The sequence below is a fragment of the Anthonomus grandis genome, chromosome 21, assembly GCF_022605725.1.
Source record: "Anthonomus grandis grandis chromosome 21, icAntGran1.3, whole genome shotgun sequence".
Lineage (NCBI taxonomy): Eukaryota > Metazoa > Arthropoda > Insecta > Coleoptera > Curculionidae > Anthonomus > Anthonomus grandis.
Genome location: NC_065566.1, coordinates 868,154 through 885,726, shown reverse-complemented (window position 1 = coordinate 885,726; position 17,573 = coordinate 868,154). Strand labels below are relative to the sequence as shown.

Here is a 17,573-nt window from a genome sequence, read left to right as displayed (position 1 = left end):
TTTTTCTGAATTAACTGTGAGTCTGAGAACTTTTTGTTTCAAACAAAAGTTCTCGGGAATATTACGAGATATCCGTATGTCAAAACGAATCGGTTCTAGCTATCATAGAATCGAAGAAAATTGAAAAAAACTGTAAAACATAAATATCGAATTATCAAGAGCCCTATGGCAAAATTTTAATTTTTTATTTTCCTATCCTGTACTACTTTAGAGTACCTTTAAAAAAGATTATTACCGATTTGACTCTAAAATGAACGGAAAACCTATTTTTTTGCATTTTTCGATTTTCGAACAAAATCCGGGTCAAAATGAGCATTTTTTCAAAATATGCTCTAAATTCAAAATTTCTTTTTTCTGCTTAAAGACGACTTAAAAAGTAGTAAAAAAGCTTTATGACAAATTTTTCCACGATTCATACGAGTGCCCCAATATAAATAGAAAGATTAGGTCCCATAAGAATTGATGTTTGGGGATAAGAAAACCGGCTTTTTCCGTGGATTTTTGCCATTTTTCAGTTTTATTTTTGAAAGCCAATACTAATTAAATATGAAAGGAGTAGACAGATGAAGAAAAAGGAGTAAAAAAAACCATCAGTGAATTGAATCGAAGCTATAGAAACCGAGATATTAATAAAAAGGTAGAAAAAACAAAAGAAAACTCGTTTTTTCCCATGATACCATTTTTTTTTCCTAAAATAATTATTGGCAAATTTTAAAATAAGCCCTAAACTAATAATTTCCAGTAAAAAAACTCAATAAAAAAATAATTTTTTTTTTGGTCAAAAATCGAAAGGGGTATACCCACGAAAAATTTCGAAAAAATGATTTTTATTTTTTTCTAAATTAACTGTAACTCTGACAACTTTTTGTTTCAAATAAAAGTTCACAGGAATTTTATGAGGTATCCGCATGTCAAAATAAATCGGTTCTAGCTATTATATAATCGGAGAAAATTGAAAAAAACTGTAAAACATAAATATCGAAATATCAAGAGCCCTATGAAAAAATGTCAATTTTTTATTTTTCTATCCTACACTACTTCAGAGTACCTTTAAAAAATTTTATTACCAATTTGACTCTAAAATGAACAGAAACCCTATTTCTTTGCAATTTTCGATTTTCGAACCAAATCCGGGGTCAAAATGACAATTTTTTCAAAATATGCTCCGAATTCAAAAATTCTTTTTTCTAGTTAATGTCCATTCAAAAACTAGTGAAAAAGCTTTATGACAAAATTTTCCACGATTTATACGAGTGTCACAATATAAAGAGAAACATTAGGTCCCATAAGAATTCATGTTTGGGGATAAGAAAACCGGGTTTTTTCGTGGATTTTTTTGATTTTTCAGTTTTATTTTTGAAAGCCAATAGTAATAAAATATCAAAAGAATTGACAGGAGAAGAATAAGAAATAAAAGAAACCATAAACGAATTGAATCGAAGCTATAGAAGCCGAGATATAAGTAAAAATGTGGGAAAAATAAAAGAAAACTTCCTTTTTCCCACCGTACAATTTTTTTTTCCTAAAATGATTATTGGCAAATTTTCAAGTAGGCCCTAAACTAATAATTTCCAGTAAAAAAACTCAATAAAAAAAAAAAATTTTTTTGTTCGAAAATCGAAAGGGGTATACCCACGAAAATTTTCGAAAAAATTATTTTTATTTTTTTCTGAATTAACTGTGAGTCTGAGAACTTTTTGTTTCAAACAAAAGTTCTCGGGAATATTACGAGGTATCCGCATGTCAAAACGAATCGGTTCTAGCTATCATAGAATCGGAGAAAATTGAAAAAAACTGTAAAACATAAATATCGAATTATCAAGAGCCCTATGGAAAAATATCAATTTTTTATTTTTCTATCCTGCACTACTTCAGAGTACCTTTAAAAAAGGTTATTACCAATTTGACTCTAAAATGAACAGAAACCCTATTTCTTTGCAATTTTCGATTTTCGAACAAAATCCGGGGTCAAAATGACAATTTTTTCAAAATATGCTCCGAATTCAAAATTTCTTTCTTCTGCTTAAAGACCATTCAATAACTAGTAAAAAAGCTTTATGACAAATTTTTCCACGATTCATACGAGTGTCACAATCTAAAGAGAAAGATCAGGTCCCATAAGAAGCAATGTATTAGGATAAGAAAAAGTGGTTTGTTTCTTGTTTTTTTTTTTTAATTTTTATTTTAAAAGGCAATTATAATAAAATAAAAAAAAATTAAAGAAAAGAAAACGAATAAAAAATTTATCAACTTATTGAATTGAAGCTATAAAAGCCGTGATATCAGTAATATAGTAAAATAATACAAAAAATACACCTTTTTTTGACACCGCATCAATGTCTTTTTTTTCTAAATTGATAAACTATTTATATAAATTTATTACCAATTTAGCAACCCCCACTAAAAGAACCCTAACTAAAATAAAACTATTATTACTATTATTTTTTTTCCAGATATTTATACCTTGTCTTAACCTTTATGCTGCTATTACTATTATTATAAATATTATCTTTCTTGTAAATGTCCTTAAACCTTAAAACACCCTTTATAATACGATTACTATAATTATAAATAATATTTTCCTTATGAAAGCACTAAAACCCTAAAATATGCTGACGATTAATATTACTTTTATTATATATAATATTCTCCTTATTAATGCACTTAAACTTTAAAACACCCTGTAGATTAATATTACTATAATTATAAATATTATTTTCCTTATAAATGCCTTAAAACCTTAAAACCCCCGGTATATTCCGATTACTATTAAGACAAATAATATTTTCCTTATTTATGCCCTCTACCTTAAAACCCCCGGTATAATTCTATTTCCATACTATTATTATCCTCATAAATGTTCCGTAATATCAATACCCTCTGTATATTTCAAATATATATTTATTAATATTTATATTCATTTTATTTATCCCAGTAATTTATCAAGAAACCGCGTAAAATTGTCCCCATAATACTAATAATATTCATTAATAAAATAACTCATGACGTCACGAGACGAACACGACGCGTTTATAATTGTTGCCAGACATCCTCCATCCTTCTCTCAAACCGCTTTTCCTACTCTAACTCGTAGCGCAAACGGGCCGAATTTGCCGCCACAATACCCCGAAAACCCCGCGCTTACGTCATCTGGCCATGTGCGACTCGATAGTGACGTCGTCCGTATGCCTTTACATTGGGTCAATTTGGTGCTGGACCGCCAACGTTATTGTACCATGAGCTGGCTCCCTGTGTCTCGAGGGTATGACTGGTTGATTGGAACGGCTTATTTTTGGGGGTTTTTCTTAAATAACAGCTCGTTGCGGAAAAACGGTAACATTTGAAGAAAAACGTTTTTTAGTGGATTATAGCCAGATAGTGTCCGGTGATTTCAGAAAAAAAATGGTTTCCGTAGGTGTCATAGGTATGCCGGTATAAAGCGTCAAAGTTAAAAAAAGGTGTAGAGCAAAAACTGCTCTACGTAGAAGACTGTAGACTATGTCGAAAAATAGGATTTAAAAAGTTCTTAAAATGCTGAAAGTTTGAAATTTGTAGGTGCCGCCAATAAAGAGTTATTAAGAAAAGTAGAAAAAAACGGTCAAAAAAAGGCTCAAAAAGGGGTTTATATTTGTTAACACAGCTCACCCCGTATAATACGTAGCACCATGAATAATACCTCTATTTAATCCTAAAGGATTAAGCTTTCAAACGGTGAAAACAAAAAAAATTAAAAAAATTTTTTAGAAGTAGAAAAAAATTTATTTCTCGAAAAATTCACTTTTTTTTTTTCGAAAAAAAAAAATTTAAGTTTGAGCTAGTTTATCTCGGAAGGAGTTTCTTTTGGAAAAAAATAGTTAAGATAAAAAAGAAAGCTACATTTACGTAGAAAAGGGCTGTTTTATTCGCATTATCGGAAACATTACCGTTTAGGCCCCACGGCCGTTTAAGTCCGCGAGGTACCGCGCAAAAAGTTCAAAATTCATTCACAGAAAAATCCGACTTCTAAAGGGTTTATCTTAAAAAGCGCCCTTTAGGAGCTGCTTTATATAAAGGCCTTTAACGTCAATGAGTTTCAGAAAAATCGGCCCGGTCAGTTTTCCACAACGACTTAATCAAATTTTTTTCGTCAAAAAACCGTTTTTTGCCACGCCCACCCCTTCGGGGTGGGCGTGGCGAAAAATTTTTTTCACCGTTATATACTCTCATCCTTCCTACATATAACGGTAAAAACCCGAAAGAAAAATTCGCCATAGAAAAAAAGTTATTAGCGTTTTTGTGTCGAAAGTCGGAACCTCCGCCAATTTTTGTCGGTGCGTTCTTACAATACGCGAAGCGTATTGTAACAAGAACGAAACGAAAATAATGTATATATATTTTCTTTTTAGTCAAGTGGTGTTTTTAAAAGTACTTATTCTTTACAGAAACTTAAGTCTTTTCTAAATTAACCTTATAATTGTTCTTTATCTGCTTGCAACTAACTCAGATTATTTTACAAGTAATGCATTTTGTTCTCCAATTATTTATTGCAAGTCTATTTTAAATATGTAAAGTATTTTTCAGTTGCCAATTAATGTCTACTATATGATCACTTAGTGGGACACACTTTTTAGTTTTTCATATCTATAAAATATATTAAAGTATAAATATAATAATAAATAATATATTTAATATAAAATATATTAAAGTTATAAATATATACATTTTTAAGTGCCTTTATTACTCATTTGTCTACTAATATTAACTTAATTTTTTTATTGTTTGCTTTTTTGTAATTAATATATAGTACAACTAAGATTTATATATAATAAAAACCATATTCAAATATTTAAAATAAAAATAATAATAACAGTCCTAATCATATTTTTTTATATTCACCTTAATATTATTCACATCCTTCCGAGCTCTAATAAACTATAGTTGTATTGAAGATGTTATTGAATTTATGTCCAAAAAACTTTGTTTACAATCGTTTTGAATTATAAAAAATTATTCCTAATTATTCATTATTAATTATGAAGTCTCGATTATTTATTTCATTCACCTAGATTTTTATTACCTTTTAATTCATTGCATTTTAATGCGATTTAATTCCTATTTAACATTAGTTAAAGGTTCATTTTAGCCAATTTATAAACAAGAGCACTACTTTTATATTTAAGTATAATATTTTTGCCATTTAAACTTCCATCCACTAATATTGTAAATTCCTCTAAGTTATATATAACAATTCTAAATAGGGCCTAAAATCTAAAATAAGAACGTCTTTAAATTCTTATAGAACATATGCATATAACCATGTTTTATATAAGTAATATAGATTGTTCTGTAATGTTTTCTTGCTGGGCACTTTCCAATAAATATTTTATTAAAATTACTGGTTAAATTATCAATTTCCAAAATGTAGCCAGGATTGTCATTCAAGTATGCTTAATAAATTTTTCAGATGCCAAAAATGAGCCTGCTAAAAAGTCCGCTAAGACAAAAAACATCGAGAAAAACAAATTTCTATCCAAAAAGTTGAAAATACAGAGAGCGGTGACAAAGAGAAAAGTTTATAAGATACTGGTAAGCAAGTACATGTGCAACACAAGTTGCCCATAAGCAAGATAGAGGATAGTACAAGCAAAGTAAAATTCAATGAAATTGTAATAAGGTCTAATAAGTGAAAGTCATTGACAACAATGAATTATTGTCATCAAAAACTGTTAGTCAAAAAAAACAAAAAGTTATTCATTCTTTTAAAAAGTTATCCCATACAGTTGAAATTGGCAATAGTGAAAAAATTCCGGAAGATACTAGAACCAATAATCCAACCAAGTTTGAACTAGCTTTAAGAGAAGGCCCCACCATTGTTTGCACATATGTCTGCTATAATTTCTCTCTCCTCAACAGGCCTCAAGTACATTAAAGAGTTTGGACTATCAGTTTTAATTAAGTTATATAGAAGTTGCTTGCAATTATGGTTTCCTACTTCATGTACCAAATTAAATCTTCAAAGATTGGAAAACAAATTTGGAACAGAATTCACGACAAAAATTTGCAATGATGGCATGTTTTTCTGCAACTCTTGCTCTCAAAGCATTTATAAAGGACAATTGCCAAAGTTCTGGTCCGGCAATATTGTTGCAATTTCCAACAATAATATTGTTCACCCTATTCCAGTTGAGCTAAAAGATCTGACTATCCTTGAAGAAAGGATGGTGTCGGCCAGGTTACCTTTCATGCAAATCCGACAGGTAGGATATTCACGACAGTGTTACATAACTGGCCAAATAGTCAATGTCCCTATAAATATAGATACTTCGACCAAATTATTGCCTAGAAATGTAGAGGAGACACAAACTATTCAGGTTAAGCTCAAGAGAAAAATGAACTATAAAAATGATTATCTCCTGGAAACCATACGGCCCGCAGTTGTTTTGAAAGCGGCTAAATTTTTGTGTCAACAACCTCTTTACATACAAGAAGGCATAAAGCAATCAGATGACTGAGAAAAAAATATCAATGACTATATACGATCTCAAGTAGAATCCTCTACACAGATCTTAAATGAAGGCTGAAAAGTGGTGGAACTGGATCCTAAAACAGTGACTAGTGAAAATTTTGAAGAATTGTTCGATAATGCGTTTTTTGAAACAATGGAAGTACCCCTAGAATTTAAGAATGACAATAAAAATATTCAAGCAGAATCTTGAATTGAAAAAAACAACATATACAATTTAGATGAATTCTTAGATGAAGAAGAAGAGCCTTTAAATCCTGGGGGCCAAGAAACTTTGCTTGACAAATGTAACCTAGAAAATATCTGTTTTGCCCCAGGAGAAGGTAAAACGCCAATACATTTGATGCTGGACCAGTTTAGCGATGAACTCTCATTTCCTACACTTTTCTGTGGGCATGCTAAGCAATTTCTTACAAAATTCTCCTATTCTGACCAGACGAAAATACAACTCCAGCACAAAGACAGACGTTTGCAAGGACAGACTATCTGTTGTATACATTTAAAAAACGTCAACTAATCCAATTATCCAGTGCAATTGCAACATGTCTCAGAAAAAAGAGGAATGAGGATAGAAAATATTTCTAGACCAGCTGATTCGAAGTGATATGGGATTCCATTTTCTTAGTAGAATTGCAGGTTCACCTGCTTATTGGAAGCACAAAATTACTGTCTATGATTCGTCAATTTGGAATCCCTACACTGTTCTTTACCGTTTCAGCAGCCGAAACAGCATGGCCCGAATTAATCAAAGTATTAGCACAAGTTGTTGATCAAAAAGACGTTACTCTAGACGAGGCCGCGAGTATGCCCTACTTAGAAAAAACTCGCTTAATTAGAACAGATCCGATAACTTGTGCCAGGTACTTTGATTATCGGTTCAAATTGCTATTCAAGCATATGAAGAGTCAAAATGGACCCTTTAAACAAAATCCCATAGAGCATCATTATTACCGCATAGAATTTCAACATCGTGGGTCTCCTCATGTTTACGGGTTATTGTGGTGATCCAATGCTTCAAAATTCCAAGAAACACCAGAAAGTTTCAAAGAGTTTGCCGATTTCGCGAACAGGTATATTACCTGTAATAGTGATTTAGAAAGTGTCCGTGATATAATTCAGTTTAATACGCATCATCATACGCATCGAAATCGTGTCAAAAAGAAGTGCGGGGACACGAAGTTTGCAGGTATGGTATCCCATACCTTCCAATGGATAAATCGGTAATTCTAACGCCAATAAAAATTGACAAAACCAAGGAAGCAGATTTACGTAAGGCCATGTCTGAAAAATGTTTGATGATAATGCGTAGGCTTAAAGATAAACCAGATTTGTCATTCGAAAACTTTTTGGCTAACTTTGGTATATCTAAGGATGAGTATCTTAATGTTATACAGCACAACATTTTTAAAACCACTTTATTTTTAGAAAGGCTGCCAAAAGATGGATTTATTAACAATTTTAATGCTGAAATGTTCTCCATGATGAAGAGCAACATGGACATTCAATTAGTTTTTGAGCCATATGGTTGTTGCACCTACATAGTCAACTATATCAATAAGTCTCAAAAAGGTGTATCTAATATTTTAATGAAGACTATGGAAGAAATTAAAAAAGGTAATTTAGATGTTAAGAACAAACTTAAATCTCTTGCAGCAGCTTTCTTAAATGCGAGCGAAGTAAGTGCCCAGGAAGCCGCCTACTGTGTGCTACAACTACCGATGCATGACATGTACACGATGTATACAGCCATACAAATCCAATCAAGGAAAGGACCAAAATGTTGAAACCATTAGCACAACTTAAAGAAATGGATAATGACGATCCCAATATTTATTGTGATGGTCTTATAGAACATTATGAACAGAGGCCTGATGAGATGGAAAACATGTTTGGCTGAGTTTGCGGCCTATTATGATTTCTTTAAGAAACAAGCAGAAACAAAGGCTAATGGTTTACCCTTAAAAGATGGAAGTGGCGTTTTAGTTAAAAGGGGTCATGCTAAAATTTTAGCCTACCGTAGTTATGGACTTCAGCAAGACCCTCTTAACTATTATAGGGAACAAATAATGCTATACATCCCATGGAGAAATGAAGTGGATGAAGTTGAAAATGAGAACATTGATCAACAGACCATATACAAAGATCGATACCAAGAGATTGTTGCAAATCGACAAAAGTTCAATGTCTTAGATGAACAGGTAATCGACGAAGCACTGAAACTTGCCGAAGACCGATCAAATCAATTAGACGATGGTGGATTCAGTGGAGAAATCGATGATGAGTTTATGCCTTATGGACTAGACAATTTTATAGTAATTATCTATATATATATATATCTAATTCTATGGACTAGATCCATTCAATCACATCATCGATAAGAAAGATGACGAAGCGCCAGTAAAACATATCGCTTTCCCAACGCCTCATCAGATAAGCGATTCAGAGTATGAAGCCCTCATAAGCAAACTGAATCACAAGCAGTATCAGTTCCTTAATGTCGTGCAAGACAGTCTAATTGAAGGGGAAACTTTCTACTGCACACTTAGTGGTCCAGCAAGTACAGGCAAAAGTCACCTGATTACGGCAATAACCCAGTCGTTATTGCGCCATTTCAACTCAATATCGGGAAATAATCCTGAAAGTTTAAAAGTGTTACTTTGTGCGCCTATAGGTAAAGCGGCATTTAATATCGGAGGTATAACCTTACATGCGGCATTATCGTTACCCGTCAGTCAGTATGGTGAACAACTAATTCCGTTACACCATGACACCGTTAATACTATTTATTATAATTTGTGTGACTTAAAATTAATTATCATAGATGAATGGTTGGCGCCAGATTGTTTGACCATACTAACAGTAGATTGCAACAAATCTTTAAATCTGACCCCATATTTGGAAATATTTCAATAAGTTTATGCGGCGATAATCGTCAATTATCGTAACAATTACCAATATATTTTTTGCCCAGTAAAAACAAATCCGTATAAAGAATTATGCGGAACGTATCTGTGGGATCATTTTAAATATTTTGAACTTTTAGAAATAAGGAGACAGAGTGAAGATAAGTCTTTTGCAGTTGCCCTTAATAATATGGCGTTTGGTAAAATGACCGAGGAAGATGTGCAATAGATTAAGTCCAGGGAAGTCGACAATATTGACCAAATTCCCAAAGACACCATGCATTTATTTTGCACCAATGCAGAAGTAGATGCATTCAATGAAATGAAACTATCTACATTTAAAACCGAGCGAGCCGTAAGTCAAGCCAGAGATGTAATCAAAAGGAATTGCTCAAAACGACTAAAACATTTATTTCTGGAATACGCAAAAAGCTTAAAAAAGGAGGAGGGTTTTGGCCTAATGTTAAATTTAATATTGCAGGTAGATGCCAAATATATGATTTCAATAACAGGCATCCTACGTCAAATAGACTATGACCAAAATAAAATCCCATTCAGAGTGTGGATGGAGTTCTTCGATTACAAGTCAGGCCAGGAATGCCGCAAGAGAAACGAATCCCTTAGGAAGTCTATGGGTGTGTTATACACTTGGACGCCCATAGAAAGAGCTGCCAGAGCTGTTAGAATTCAAAAAGGCAGCAATGTTCACGATGAGCGTCTTCAGTGTTCTCTTATAATCAGTGAAGGAATTACAATCCACAAGAATCAAGGTGCCACCTACAAACAGGTGGCTGTTCACATTGGAAATCGCATGGCGAGAACCAGTACCTATGTTGCTTGTAGTCGGGCCACAAAGCTTAGTGGCCTCTATATCATTGGTAACTTTAAGGCCCCCAAACCGGTAACCGAAAAGGATGCCGCTTATAAAGAACTGGCAAATATGCAAGAAAACAAACTTATAACATCCAGGTATGACACTCAATATTTTAATGATTCTAATGTCAAATACATTATTGCTTATCAAAATGTGCAAAGTTTACCAAAAAATTTTAATTTTATAAAAAATAATCCCATTTTTAAAGACGCACATTTCCTAATTTTTGTTGAAACCTGGTCACTTAAAAAGAAACAAAATTTAAAAATAAATGATTTTGAAGTGTTTGCCAACCTGAATAACGATCAAACTGTAAGTAAACCCTTTGGCATAATTTGTTTCAAAGAAAAAAAATGTATCAGCAAAAATAAAGTCAGTGAAAAAATACACCAAAGATTTTTGTGGTATAGTGTTTCAAGCAATCACATTTTACTTGAATGAAATTTATGTCATAGCAGTTTATATTCCCCCTAAATTGAGTATTGCACATGCTCAATTTTCAATTACCTGAATTTCGCTTTTCCATTTCAAAGCGAAATACAGCGCTAAACAGTATTCTAAATGATATTATGCTGACCAAAATTAGTTCCACATTAAAAGTTCGACAATTGGTGTCTGGTCGAAATGGTAAAAATTTTGCTTTAAATCAACAAATGGACGCTCAATCATTTTGTTAATCTTTAATCAGAAGATTAGATGCAGATCATTTCAGCATTTTCATAAAAGCTGATGGTCATGAACTTTTAAATTGTCAAAACTGTAATATTAATATGAATAAAAATGAACAATTAATATACACTCATTTTCATTATTTTCCTGAAAACTGTGGCAATTTAATTGATTTTAATTCAATGTTAATGCTAACAGACTCTGATAGATTATGCCCATACTGTAACGTAACAATAATCTAAAAACACACTCAGTGGTTATTTGTCATAAATATTTGGTAGTACGTCTTCAGAGAATTGACCCTCAAGGGAATAAGATAAATACCAAATTTTACAATTTTGCTTCTGGAAGTGTTAATTTGGATGATCAAATATTCCGAGAAAGTGTTGTTAAGCATCATGGAAACACCATTGGATCTGGTCATTATACATCTATAGTTAATTATAACGATCAATGGTGGAAATGTGATGATAATCGTATAACTAGAATGTCTGGGTTTGATAACACTTTAGAAGATGTTTACTTATTGCTCTTAGAAAAATGTTAAATTTTCTTAAAATACTAGGACAACAAAATTACAAATGAGCAAAGCAATATTCAAATAGTATGAGCAGTGAGTTTTGCATTGCAAGCAAATAAAACATCAGTTTACTCACACTTCTAGCGTTGTTTAAGAATATGGGAAGGTGCGCAACGTTACGGGCAAAATCGTGCCACTAAAAACTGCTGGCGGATAAATGGCGCAACAAGAAGCGCGCCCCAGTCTCGTTTAAAAATCTCGTGTATCATTTCATTGTCTAGAGAGCGGACGAATGGGCTTAGGAGTTTTCACACACACCTAGATTATTAAATTTGAATTTCCTTTATTATTTTTTAATACTTTTAATTGAGCAGATTTATTTTGCTTGTTTTTACATAAAACTTGTTAATAGGTCGTCACTTTAAATAAGGCGGTTGTTCCCAAATTTTGGAAAGGCAAGTAATCTTTAATAAGAGGATATTTTAACATTCAGTTATTTTCTGTGTGACACTAACTTTCTTATTTTATATGGGACACTTGGTATGGTAGTACGTATTTCATTAGAAAATCATATTCATAAAACAATGATTCCCCATTTGCTACTTTTTTCTATTATAATCATAGAAATTTTTTTTTAAATTTGAAATAGGGTGCCATGAATGAATTAAAGTCTTAATTTTCAATTAAGTAATCACGCAAAAATAGTTTTCACTGTATTTTATTACTTAGATCTGTCATGAGTTACTTATTTTATTGGGTATTACGTCACTTATAACAAAAATCAATTTAGAAAATACTATCTCACACGCTCAAAAATTGAAAAGAAGAAAATAGACTTACTTACGTATTTAAAAGAAATATGAACGTAAATCTTTAATGATATCTTTCGTTATACTTAATTTAAGTTCAATAAGTTTAAAATACAATAATTTACTTAAGGTATAATAGATTCTTTTTATATACCTAGGAGCTGAGGTTTAATCTATTAATCTCTGATCTCGTTTTTTCTTTTCAATATCCTATCTAACTTTGTTATGAATACCTAATGAATTTAAAAACGATAAAAACAACGAGAAGACCTGCTTTTTAAATAAAAATACCTAATTTGAACCAACGTTTCAGTAGTTATATCTACTACCGTTATCAAGGTAAATAAAGTTAAATTAAAGGCATGAACAAAATATACCTATGTTTTTAATTTCTCGTTAATACTTCCTTTACAATTCCTCCCTTTAAATACTTTTAATAATTACTTTTTTATATAATTTCACGGTTGATTAATAGCTTGACAAACTATTTTAAAAGATAACAAAAAATTCAAAGGTTACTTCTATTAAAATTAAAGGTGTGATCATGATCGCCAAACACCTCTTTATGTTCTTGAACATTATGGAGTGGAAGGCATTGTGTTGGAAGTCACTGAAAGTTATTTATTCTCAAGAAAGCAATACACTAAAGTAAATAACAACTTAGGTTCTCCAGAAATAAACTCCTGGAAAAAATTATCGAACCACTTGATTTTTACAGATGTTTTTTAATAAAGATAAAAAAAATGAATAATAAGCATTGTTAACTTATTTATTAACAAAAAAAAATATTCTATTTAACAAAACAAAATTTAAGTAACTTAATTCAATACAAGAAAAAAACATCGATTTCAACTTCAATTTTGATGAAAAAATAAAACAATAGACCCATATGAATTCTTAATATCGTGTTTTGCCACCTCTAGCTGCTTGACTGTGACTCAATTACCGCTCGAGTCTTCGCGACATTCCTCGTATCAAATTTTGAAAACTTTCCTGCGGAATGTTTTCCCACTTCTCACAAGCAGCATGTTCCATGATAGAACATAAACATAGTTTTTGTCTAGTTCTGCTTTTTGCATGAGAAAAGATATATAACTGTTTTAACTGATATTTATCTTTATTTCAATTTTCTTGACAAAATATTCAGTGGTGCGATAATTTTGTCCAGGTATTTATACAAAAATCGGCGTTCCTTGGGAATCCGCCGATTTTAGGTTAATATAATGGGACCTATTCTTTTCATTACCTATATAAATTCATTACTTGAACTAATTTTAACTTCTTGCAGTATTTGCAGTTTATAGGGATATAACTTATGAAGTTTAAGTACCTTTCTGATTTATTCATGCCAGCATATTTGAATATATTATATATTGAATATTTGATTCCTTTTGAACATTTAATTAAATAATATTAAAAAATTTGGTTTCATTGATAAATAGAGTAGAATTTTCTAAAATGTGATTTTCTCTAGTATCATTGGAAAGCATTTGTCAAGAGGTTCGAGATGATGTATCTTTGATTTGACTATGTACCTTTCTATTTAAGATTTTAGGGCTGTATCTCAGTATGTCCAAAAGGGTCACCCTGTATATATTTTCCATTATAATGGTTGGTTTTTCTTATGGTCGCCGTATTGGAATTTTAATATTTTAAACAGCTCTTTATTTTAAAACTTTAAACAGCGGTAGAGAGATAGGTATATAATATTTTAGGTGACCCTAAATCCTCATTGGAAATACAAGATACCTCATTAAAAGAGCTATTCGAAACTGCAAATGGTCAATATAGCGCCGACAAAGAAAAACAAAGTTGATGATGGCTCTTTAAAGAAAGAATGTCGTATAGGCAAGAAAAAGTGATCACAATAATTTATTCATTTAATAAATACTTTTGTTGTATATTTTTTAATAACACCAGAAAAAATTAAAATGATTTTCCCAAATTTCAGTTTTTTGTAAAATTTAGGAAGTATTTGGATTTTATTATAAAAGGAAACTATATTGCTCAACTTTCTAATTATACCACCTCTATTGACGTCCTGTATAATCGTGATGCGGGGTCTTTAAACAAAATGTTTTTTTTTTGTTGTTCCTAGGTATCTTTTTATAGTTCTAAGTATAGTTGTAACAAATGGTAATTGAGAATTTGCCTGTGTCGCTTAAAACTTAAGATGTGCCCTATTTTCTATTTCTATTAACATCCTCACTCAAAACCCCTTACTTTTTACAAAATATTGTTGAACAAGAAGTTATATTACCATAGGTATTAAGTCTTATGAATTATTTCAATTATTCTTTATAACATTTACTTGAAACCTACTTATATCTTAAAATTTGTTCCACATATTTTTTGTTGTTGGAATTATAACTTGTATTAAACTTTGTTGGTAATTCTGTAAAAATAGCTTTTTATATATATTTTTGTATTAATTTTTGTCTCAAAAACTTATTTAAGTAAGTAATTATTTGTTTATAAAATTTAAATTTGAAGAAATTTCAATGTCTCCACCCTTAAGTAGATTACTCATCACTTGACCACCTAAATGACACCACTGTGTTTGTTGTTAAAAAAAATAATAAAAACATAGTTGGCGGCATCATCCCATGTCTTAAAAAAATATCCAACACGGCCACGCAGCTAAAATAAATCGTTCCTAGATTTGACACTTCGCGGCAGCACCACACGGTGCACGAAACTGAACGGCAATCCCATAGTCGACCGGGTACACTTTTTAACACAGGATTGCGTATCTTTCTAAATATTCAATCAACGCTTCTAGCTCAACATGCGTCCAGGGGTTATCCGACTGTAACCAAAACCCTTGACGCACTTCGATTCAGATATTAGGTTATGATCCCTCCCTCTCCTCCCCCTCCGCCCAAAAGATTTCACTACGTGATATCTTTATATATTAGAGTCATCTTATGCGATAAGTGATTAAACCTAGCTTAATGGCCAATTTCTTATAATGCATGTAATTACTTATTGCAATGGGTGGCGGATTTTTCATTCGGCGAGGCAACTCTTGCTATCGTCTTTAGGTATCAAAAGTCGGAGTATAATGATTAGTGTGTGGTAAATAGTAGATAATTGTAGAAGTGCCTAGTGTTAGTAGCATGATTTACTATTAATCATTCGCTTTCACAATGAAAATCCCTTTTCTAGTTTTATATAATTTTAAATATATATTAAATTATAAAAGTCTCTCTGGGAGAGTACACTATGCAATTTCATATTATCTGTAAAACATATAATTTTTCTATGTGGTTACTAAGCACAAATAATTCTTTAATTTAAATTTTATGGTTTATTTTCAATGTGATATGGAAATGTATGGTTTATCTGTAAAAATAGCAAATCAACAGACCATGTCTGTTTTGTTTAACTATGCTTTCGTTTCAAAACAATCCACCCCTAATACCTTTCTTAAAAAAAAAAAAAACACATCAAATTAAATCTACAGGGGGACGATTAATTATGCATTTACTGAAGTTCTGTCAATCACCTCCTCACCTCCAGCTAACCTCACTTTAATATGTCAAATGGGAACCCCATCGTGTGATACATCATAGTAAGGAGCGTAAAATTCTCTATTCAACGGTACCAAAAAAATGAAATCGGTAAATGTGTAAGCAAATAGTTAGCGAAAATGTCTAGAAATAATAAATATTTTATTTACGCCAAACTTATTTGAAATGAATACTTTTAGTGTGGTACCTACATCATTTTAAAATTCTTACATTTTTTATAATAGATCATCAAAAAAAAAATACAAGCAATTTAGATGTGCCAGCGAATTGAAAATCCGGTCGGCAACCAGTTCACAGCCCAATATTCTGCTTCTCTGCAAGGTAACAAAAAAGCATTTCTTTTAAATTAAAATTTGTATTTTATTATTTTTTTTTTAAAGAAATGTCATGATCGTCGTTAAGCAGTTTATCCTTGACCGCATCTTCATTAGAATCTGATGAAGAGCATGACTAATTTTGGTTGGGGAACCATTATATACAAATTTCGATTCATCAGATGATAAAGAGAAGACCCACCCAAAGAAAAAAAATTTAAATCAGACTGGGCACAATCAACGGGATCTATTAATTGGTGTCGGATACATACGTCACCAGGCCAGTAGATACATTCTCCCTTGTTGAATATTTTTAGTGAAAAAAATACCACGCCACTGCTTTTTCTCAAAATAAAAATTATTTTTAAAATTCTCAATCACTTTTTTAGCAAATCTGGTCTCATTATGAGGATTTTAAAAATACAGCTAAGACAGACCAAACAGTTAAGACATTTAGGACAAATGATCATAATTTTTTTTTTAAATGGATCTAGAAATTACGCCTTTAAGGAACACTCTGCATACTACCTTAAACATTTCGATTGATATCTGAAATCAGTATTTGAGAACTCTAAAACTCAAAAAATAATTGTCCAACCTAAAAATGTCATCTTTGGTAAAGGGTATTTTAGCATAAGAAAATTACCATGCCTTTATAATAGAAAGAAAGAAAATGTGCTATATTACGTAAGACAACAAAACCTTGTGTACAAGCATCCTAAAAACTAAAAAATTCCAAATTCACTTTAAATTTCAAATTTCAAACAAACATAACATCTAAAACACTTTACCATAAAATTTACACACATTACCAAACTTAATCATAACAAAACAGATTGAGAAAAAAAAAGCATCTTTTTGATAAATTTCATTAAAAAATAAGTAAAGCTGTCAATAAAACAGAATTTAGAAGAAGTAAACTAAATTATTTAACAGGAAACAAAACTAAAACACTAAAATAATGTCAGAGCACAGGTTAAAAGGAATCATTAAAAAAATCTTCAAGGCTATAATATGCCCTGGATAATACAAGTGTTTTTAATTCCTTTTTGAATCTCTTAACTTCTAAAATTTGTCTGATACATAGAGGAACATGGTTGTAAATTTTTTTGCTAAGGTATATAAGTGAGTTCTTGGTGAGGGAGGATGTAGGGATTGGTAAGGGAAAATCGTTAACCTGGCGAGTCATATGACCAGTGTTAGAGGGAGGTTTAGAACATCTATGAATAAGAGTAGCTGTTCCTAAGATAAAAAGAGAAAAAAGAAATAGGATTTTTTGAGATATAAAGAGAGGTTTACAAGAATCTCTTAACCCAGCGGAACATAGGTATCTAACTGCCTTTTAATAAGTCCCAAGTTTTTATTTCTTTGACCTTATTTTCTCTGCAAAACTTTTGATAATTTATCTATTCTGTCGCTTTGGCTCCTCTTCATTAAGGGAGATTATTT

The 17,573-nt window shown here is 31.3% G+C and overlaps 2 protein-coding genes across 11 annotated transcripts in view; one reads left to right on the top strand and one right to left on the bottom strand.

The window, feature by feature from the left end:
* The window catches only part of LOC126748056 (uncharacterized), a 1,030,708-nt gene that overhangs the window by 499,640 nt on the left and 513,495 nt on the right, over nt 1–17,573 (top strand). Inside the window, exon 5 of one of the 7 annotated variants that reach the window (XM_050457055.1) lies at nt 7,928–8,036. The exons of the other annotated variants lie outside the window; for them this stretch is intronic. Within the exon in view, the coding sequence (XP_050313012.1) occupies nt 7,972–8,036 (65 nt within the window). The 5' untranslated portion in view covers nt 7,928–7,971. The remainder of the gene's footprint in view (nt 1–7,927; nt 8,037–17,573) is intronic. 7 annotated transcript variants of the gene reach the window in all.
* LOC126748074 (uncharacterized) overlaps nt 1–17,573 on the bottom strand; it is a 49,726-nt gene that overhangs the window by 24,211 nt on the left and 7,942 nt on the right. The gene's annotated exons all lie outside the window — the stretch shown is intronic.